Source organism: Podarcis erhardii (assembly GCF_964252035.2).
Source record: "Podarcis erhardii genome assembly, chromosome: 5".
Lineage (NCBI taxonomy): Eukaryota > Metazoa > Chordata > Lepidosauria > Squamata > Lacertidae > Podarcis > Podarcis erhardii.
The window spans coordinates 20,163,051-20,171,833 of NC_138509.1; the positions used below are offsets into that span (position 1 = coordinate 20,163,051).

General features: G+C 41.8%; 1 protein-coding gene across 4 annotated transcripts in view; it reads left to right on the forward strand.

Annotated features, from left to right (window-relative positions):
- LOC309341560 (heparan-alpha-glucosaminide N-acetyltransferase-like) overlaps positions 1-8,783 on the forward strand; it is a 178,957-nt gene that overhangs the window by 150,792 nt on the left and 19,382 nt on the right. For 3 of the 4 annotated variants that reach the window (XM_081861216.1, XM_081861215.1, XM_081861217.1), the window contains one exon: positions 1,138-1,215. In XM_081861216.1, the coding sequence (XP_081717342.1) occupies positions 1,138-1,215 (78 nt within the window). Of the gene's footprint in view, positions 1-1,137; positions 1,216-7,627; positions 8,461-8,783 lie in introns of those variants that run through there. The other variant, XM_081861218.1, reaches the window with a different exon arrangement.

Sequence of the window (8,783 nt, forward strand, 5' to 3'; positions counted from 1 at the left end):
GCCTGCACCTGAGGATCCAGCACAGGTGAGGACCCTTCAGTCTCAATCCCCAGCCCCGGCTCAGCTGGTTCTGGAGGCGGGGACTCCTGTGCAGGCTGGGATTCCTCAGGTTCAGCCTCTGAGTCCAAATCCCAGGCCATCACACCAACTCTGGGCTGAAAGCTGAAGTGGGTCAGCATTAGTGCTGTGCTGAAACTTGCCCTCCCAATTCCTTGTAAGTTTTATTCTGTGTTGTACAGAGTTTTGAGATTTTTTTTCTTTAAAATATAAAGCAATATAGAAATGTAAGAATAAGAATAAGAATAACGGGACTTCTGTGTATGGGACAGATCAGTCAGTACAGCATGAGACTCTTAATCTCAGGGTAGTGGGTTCAAGTCCCACGTTGGGCGAAAGGGGGTTGGACTTGTGGTCCCTTCCAGCTCTACAATTCCTCGGGTCTATGATTCTTCTCTCTCACTCTCAGGGTGCTTTAGAATTTATTCATAATTCTGGTGGGTGCAAGTTTCAACTTAACTTCTCATTGTGAGGTGGCTGAGGCTGGTCTGTCTGGTTTTCATATCATTAATGTCTCTCCAGTACACTGCATCCTGCCCCCCAACTCCCCACACCTTATTGCTTTGAAAAGGCCCCATAGGAAGAGTTAGATCATGATACCTTCCCATGCCAGCCAGCACAGTGATTATTTATAGAATGAAATGAAGGCGCAATCACAAAACATCTTGACCTACCTCAAAAGGAAGGCAAGCATAAGAAAAATCCTGCTCTCTGTCTTGAGGAGTTCATTGCGATTTTCTCTTCCCTCTGATAATTTATGAATGCTGTTTCTTCTCTCAGTAATTGGTGGGGAATGGTTGGGGGGAAATGTGGGAGCATCAGAGAGCCATGTCTGAGGCACAGAAAACTGACGGTCTGATCTAGAAGACTTCCCTGCCTTTGTTCAAGTTACATTCCTCTCTGCCAGCTTCTGCCTGTGGCAAAATGTATGTGTTCAAGCTGCCCTTTGCCACCACTTTAGCGAGTTAGCTTGCCTCTTTGAGTACAAGGTGAAAAATAAAGCACATTAGCTTACTGAAAATAATCACTGCTTCCCTGATTTTTTTGTTTGTATTTTCATTATGTTTTTCTGATTTGCAGGCGGGGAAGATTATCCTAATGTACCGTCAGCAACCACTGAGCATTTTAAAGAGATTTCTCATCTGGGCTGTTTTGCTGGTGAGTTGTTGAAGCCTGATGTTTTAAAGATAATAGCATTAGCGGTGCTGCCAGGCCCTCGTTATTTTTAATTACAGTAGTTGCTCACAAACTGCAGATAATCTAACAAGAAGGGAAATGGTCCAGGGCCCCAAAGTATTGCAGCATGCCATCTTGTTATCTCCAACGGCTCTTCAAAACATCTACTTCTGCTATAAGGTATCTAAACTGGAAGTAATCTGGTATAAGCCTTGTTCAGCTCTTCCCTCTTTCTTGGTGAGGTCAGGGGCAGTCCATCCTGTTTTGCCACCCGAGGCAAAATGGGTAGGTGCCTCATACCTCATGCCTCACGCCAAAGCCTTGCTTACCGAGTTCACACAACTTCAACTTCTGGCAAGATCAGCACTTCCGGGTTAGCGCCTCCGGCAATGGCAGAGCTCCTCCGATCGGGAGGAACTTGCTCCATGGAAAGCAGGGTTTGAACCGCCATGGCGAAGGCGGAGACCCTTGGAAATCACAGGTGGAAGAGCCTGTGAACTTGGGATTCGGCTGGCACCTTTTGCGCCCCCCCCTACTTGCGGGGAGACCCAGTATCGGGAATCCGGAGTGACATGGGGTGAGTGGCGCGGTGCTTTGAATCGACTGCTTCTTTCACTGAGTGAAGCCGCATAGCTGCTGTCGGAGAGCGCTGACTTTTTCCTGTGGACAATTGGATTTTAAACAACAACCCGTGAGTAGAACAGAAAATTGGATTTCTAAATACCTTAATTCGGCATCAAATGGGGAAGGCTCAAAACAGGAAGTCCGCCTCCCCTTTTTGTAAATAGACTGAAGCAAAGTATTCGTAAGCTAAGGTTTTGAAAAGCTTCATGTAAAGGATCAAACTTCCATTGACTGAAACTATTAAACCCCCCTTGGAAGCAGGGGAAGAGGGGGAAAATTTTGACCAAGCGTGCCTGCAGGAGAGAGTGGAAAACTAAATTACCACGTCTCTGAACCTGGGAACGAGCTGCAAAAAGAAAAAAAAGGAAAAAGTCCATTGACGGTGAACAGTACATATTTGAGAGCTAGCTACAAGAGAAAGATACTGTTTCCATTGTCCGCTTCTGCGTTTTAAAAGAAGAAAAAGTAAATGAAAATTGATACTATTTTTCACCTTTGGAACTGTGTTGGAAAGGACTGAGTTTTTGAAACTGTTACAAGAGTGGAGCGGAGGCATCCAGCTGTAAGATAAGGACTGTGAGAAACCAGAGTTTGACCTTGAACATCCCAAGAATGTCGGTTAGGGAAGATTTAGTGTCTGCATTTTATAAGACAAACTATTTGTTGGAAAAGCTTCATAAACAGATAGATGCTATGGCTACTAAAATTGACATCTTGGGATCAAAAGTGGGTATCAACACAGAAGTTGTCAAGGATCCGGCACAGAAATCTATCATGACTGAACAAATCGTTGAAAAGGAGAAGGAGAAAGTTGCTGTGGTCGAACCTAAAGTAATACAAGGGGGAGCCTTAACCTTACAGATGCAAATTGAGGATTATAAATTGAGGCCCTTTATGATTGAAACTAGAAAAAGCCAGATCTTGAAGATTGGAGCCTGGCCTGGTCTGGAAAAAGAAAGTTGGAGAGATTCCCCAATACAGGGATCAATTGACTTTTGGGATATGGATTTGGGTCAGGAGGAGATTGGAGCTTTTGGGGCCTTTGGATTTGGAGGAATTTTGAAACAAGATTTGGAATGCTTTATGGATCCTAGCTTTAACTATGGAAATCTGGCTGTCCTGTTAAGAAGGAATAAAGGCATTGTTGGGATGGAGCTCCCCCGAGATCTGCTTTTTAGCACTAAAGATTATGAACAAGATTGGCAGAAGGGACGTGAAGAATAGTTAAGAGCCTCAGATATAAGATCTCCAGGTTGATGGACTGTCTGGAGTTGACAGAAGGAACGGCAGAGGCAGAGACCAGGGAGAGGAGACGGTGGAAGAAGTTTGGGAATTTAAAGTTTATATTTGGAAATTTTGTAAAAATTTAATGAGGGAGAGAAAAATCATGGAATGAAATTTTTATGACCCTAGTGGAAATGTTTTAAGAGTTTAAGTTCAAATAGATATATTAATTTTAAGGAGAAATAAGATTAAAAAAGAAAGGCAAAAACGGATTGTTAATTGGTGAAAGAAGAGAATGTAAAATTATAGTATATTAAGATAGATTATAAGGACAAAATAAAGAGGGAAAGGATTTGCTGAAATATTTAACTGAATTAGAATACAAAAAAGGGAGGTGGGAGGAGGTCAAGGAAACAAGCAAATGAAAGATATATTATGTGAAGGTTTGATGTGTTTTTTGCTTTTGTTTTTCCTTTTTCCTTGATCTCTTTTTTCTTTTTTTTTATTTGTATGGTATTCTTTTTTATTGTGATACACTGTTTTGTTTTTTGTTTAAATTGGTGTTTTTCTGTTTTATCTGTAACCTTTAAAACCTCAATAAATATTATTTTTTTAAAAACAAAAACTTCTGGCAAGATCTTGCAAGACGTCTGTTAGATCTCTCCAGAAACCAGAAGCCCCAGGAGCTTCTTCTTGCTTCTCTGGCAGGGGCAGTGTTGTGCGAGCAGACAGGATTTTTTAAAAAATCCCCTCAAAATTCTAAGTTCAGTTCCCATTTCCCCCCACATCATTGGAGATCAAATAGTTACCATTAGCCTATTTATCATCATTCTGCTAGCTGGCTTTAATGGAATCAATATTAATTACTGAATATCAAGCATAGTCTGAAAACAAGACACAGGGCTGTTAATGTCCCTGTAGCTTCCAGAGAGTGAAGAGGGCTTATTGACATGATGGTAGCCATTTCTAGGACCACCCCAGTTCACCTCCTTAGAAAATGATTTCATGATTTCATGATTTCATAAATTCATGATTTCATGAATCAAATCATGATTTCATTATTCCATGATTTAATTCAGGATTTCATGAATTCAAGATTTGGTTCATGATTTTTCATGAATTCATGATTTCTTGATTTAATTCAGGATCTCATTATTTAAGTCAGGATTTCATGAATTCAGGATTTCATGATTTCAAGAAAAGAGGCCTTGATTCAGCAAAGAGCCACATTCAGCAGAGGAACCCTGGAAACAAGTGGGTGGGTTGCCTGGATTCCCACCACCCTCTGTAGCTGTGCACATGGAACCCTGTCAGAAAACTGGTTTGTGTTTCCTTTGGGGAATGAGGCACAGTGGAGACTGTGGTGTCTTTATAATATAGGGTTTATTTACATAAATAAATGTGTGTGGGTGTTGTATTCTGGGTCAACGCATGCGATTGCAAAGTGCACGTAAGATTGCTACGCTACATTTTGCCCCTTTTCCGGCCACAGTCGGATTGCCATGATGTGCGCGTGCATGGTCACATGTCAGTTGGACGCATGTAAATCAGTCACTGCCTATATATACAGCCTGAGCCTATGATGGAGGGGTTCACAGCATTAACGCCCCCAAAGGGTCTTACTTCTCCCATAGTCACAGCCTTGGATTCAAACAGACCTCCAGGATTGTTCTCTGACCCTATCTCCAGCTTGCTCCTTTTTTCCTCTCACACAACTCTGAACTCACTATCCATGAGTTGAGGGAGGGGGACCTACCCATTTGCTGTCTGGCACAGAGCTCCCTCTCCTTTGCTTTCACAGTGCCCCATCACCTTTCCTTTATTCGCTTAATGGCCCATTATTCTCTTAATGTGATCACCTGAACATAGGAAGCGCCTGGTTTGATTAGCTTTTAACCTTTTAACACTTGCTGGGTTCAGAAATTATGTGTCTTGCACCCAGTTTAACCTACCAAGACTTGATTAAATTCTAACACTTACGGGATCCAGGAATTTAAAGGGGTCTGGCACTCCCAAACTCATAAGAATATTGTCCTTTTCCATATAACAGTTTCCCTCCTTTTATAAGTTAATGTATTAAGTCACTTTATTAGGGAAAGAAAAACTCTGTTGTCTGAATTCAAAGGCCAGACTGAGGTATTAACCCAGGAAGGGTAGAGAACACATAGAACTCCTCCTGTTCCTTCCCTTTCTATTTTTGTTTTCGCCTGGCTTGGGGCCCATTGCGACATTTTATTAAAAAAAAATTATATCAGTTCTCACCATATTTCATTAAAGCACTTAGCTAGAATGCTGAAAATCTCTCCTTCATGTCCTTTCCCTTCCATTCACCTTCTAACTTATGCACATAATTTTTGAGGCCTGCTTCAGGTCCAAAGGCATGGTTTGCCAAGACGCAGACAGGTTTCTATGTGCTCCTCTCAGGAGCTGTAGGCATGCCAAATGTTTAACATCATTGACCGTGAAACACAGGAAAGTCTCTGAGACAGCCAATACCTCTTGCAACAAGCTAGTGATCCACTTTTGGTACTATGTTTTTAACAATGAAGGATGTTTTAGGAACTGTCTCTCTGTGTGTGTTTGCTTTCACTTAGATTTTTACCTAATCTAAATGGTTACAGTAAAGTCATCTGATGATATCCGTCCAAGTGTTAGGAGTTAAAATTACTGATAATTCAAGAGCTGCCAATGGGCTACATCTCCCAAACAACCAGCAACTTCCCCAGTCTGTAGGTGTGAGGAATAGCAGATATATCAACTGGAACACAAGTGTAGATTAAGACATTTCATTATTTAGCAAGAAAAACTGACAAAACACTCAGAACGATATACTGTATATTTCATGTCTGTGGGTTTCAAAACTGATTTAGACCCAGCCTCTATGATGCCAAGCTTTAAAACTTCATGACTGGATAATTCCTATTTATGAAGTTATGTAAGGCCTCCTTTCATGAATGCCTCCTGGAATCTGATGCTCTGAAACTAGCTAGCATCTCCTGTTTTCATGCCTTACTGTGCCTGTTAACTCCCCTACCTCCATCTGGTAACTCAAAATAAAATGTTCCATGTCCTGTCCAAAAACCACAGCTTTGAATCATCCCCTTCGTGCACCAAATTTCCTGCTAGGCTTTGCATTTACTGGACAATTTCTCAATTCTTCCTGAACATCTGTGATAGTAAAATAATACCATAGATGTCAGCTCTTAATAATTTGGGTAATTTTCCGTTGTCAGCTTATTTCAGCTAAAACTCATTTGGAGTTCAGTCTTCACCCTTGCATTTTAAAGCTGCAAACATTTATTTATTTATAAAAAATATTTATACACCACTTTTCATTGTAAAAAAATCTGAGTGGTTTGTAACAATTATATGTAACATTATGCAATAAAACCCATATTGAAATGTTAAAAATAGGAAATCAACTATTATGGGAAAACATATTCTTAATTGCCTGCATAAGTCTGGTGGGGTGGTGGTGGTTAGCAGGCAAGTTGAAACCAATGATGTGCTGAATCTCTGTTGGCAGACATCATACAGTGGTGCCCCGCAAGACGAATGCCTCGCAAGACGAAAAACCCGCTAGACGAAAGGGTTTTCCGTTTTTCGAGGCGCTTCACAAGACAAATTTCCCTATGGGCTTGCTTCGCAAGACGAAAACGTCTTGCGAGTCTTGCGATTTTTTTCGCTTTTTCTAAGCCGCTAATAGCCGCTAAGCCACCAATAGCCGCTAAGCCGCTAATAGCGCTAATCCACTAAGCCGCTAATAGGGTTGCTTCGCAAGACGAAAAAACCGCAAGACGAAGAGACTCGCGGAACAGATTCTTTTCATCTTGTGAGGCACCACTGTATTGTGCTAATGACATTAACAGCTCTGATTCTTGTTGCTGTCAGATGAGCCTTGCCAACAATGCTCCTGCAGTGATTGAGCTGGGATCAGGTGGTCCCAGTGGTATGCTGGAACTAAGTTGTTCACGGCTTTGTAAATTAATACAGGCACTTTGAACCTGGCTCAGTAGTAGTTGGGCCACCAGTGCAGATGTTTGTAACAATGGAGTCACATGTTCTCAGCCAGAAGCCCCTTCACCACCACCACCAGTCTGACTGCTGCATTCTGCACCAGCTGGTGCTCCCAAACCAGGTTCAAGGGCAGACCCACACAGAGCACATTGCAGTAATCTAGCCTTGAGGTCACCAACGTATGGATTACTATAATGAACACACAACTTAAATCTTTCAGTTAATAAAACCATCCACAAAATTGGTTCCCATGTCCAAGAAATGGGTCACCTGCCTACCCTGGATGGGGTTGCACCCTCTCTGAAGGAGCAAATTTGCAGCCTGGAGGTGCTTCTGAATCCATCTTTGTCACTGGAAGCCCAGGTAGCTTCTGTGACTAGAATCACCTTTTACCAACTGCAATGGTTACAACAACCATGACCATTTGTTTGGCTGCTGTAGATCATGCATTGGTTAATTCAAGTTTGGATTACTGCAGTACAATGCACTTTATGTGGGACTTCACTCACACTTGTTCTGCAATCTGCAGTTGGTGCAGAATGCTGCAGCATGATTTCCCAGAGACCTGCGCTATCAAATATGGACTTAAAGGACCTTTAATGCCTCCAACAGCTAGTCACCTTCTAGTCACTGATGCAGAGAAGAACATTGCTCCATGCCCTCTGTATGAGATGCCAAAGACATCTGGTTGACTGCTGTTGAAAACCGTGCGGCACTAATTGTGTTTCCATGCTCAGATGCAACAAGCTTATATCAAATGACTGCTTCAGCATGTTGCCATCTATAACACAGATTTGATTCCCTTCAGGCTTCCCTGGACTGATAGTTTTGTGACTTGACCTTAAATATCTCTGAAAATCCTAATAAGCCACATTCACTATGTAGTGAACACTGAGATAGAACCACCAGCATCCATCCTTCGATTACATCCTGCCCATTCAGCAAGCATTTCTCCATTTTCCAAAGCACAGTGATAAAGGTCTTTGCCACCCCCCTTTTTTTTGAATGGCAGATCTTGCAGTTCATCTCAACAGGATGATGGTTCAAGTCTGTCAAGACTGATTATGCCAATCTCCAAGATCCCCAATTTTGACTCCGAGGTGGGAAGAGTACCTCCCTGGTCACTTACTTGAATGAGGACTTGGATGATTGATGCATCAAATTAAGAAAATCAATGGAATGTTCATTTACAAAAAATTAATCAGTTAGCATAGTTCTCAATGCAGTCTTGTTTGCTTCAACATAAAAGGCAAATGCCTGATTAATAGTGACAGCAAATGAGCTAACAAGTGTGCTGAAATGCACTTGGATCAGACATGCTGGAAAAGCTGATCAAGAAGTAAAGCAGTTTCTCCTTCTATACCTTTTGGTTTCTGCCCCCCCCCGCATTGTTCACCAAAAGTATTTCAATTATTTGGAGTAGTGGGTTGAATATTTCACATGTGGTAGTTGTTATGTGGTTTGAATTGCTTATTACTGCTCCTGGGCTACCAGAACTTGACCTGGTGAATGGTCTGAAGGCTGATAGGCTACCTTAAGCTAATCAGGCCTGGCTTTGTAAACTGCTTTGATGGGAGAACACTTGGGAACAGGCTGTAATCTGCTCCAAGCTCCTCAGAGGAAGAGTGGACTATCAATTAAACAAATGCCATCCATTTAGCAAGTATATATACATATATAAGAGA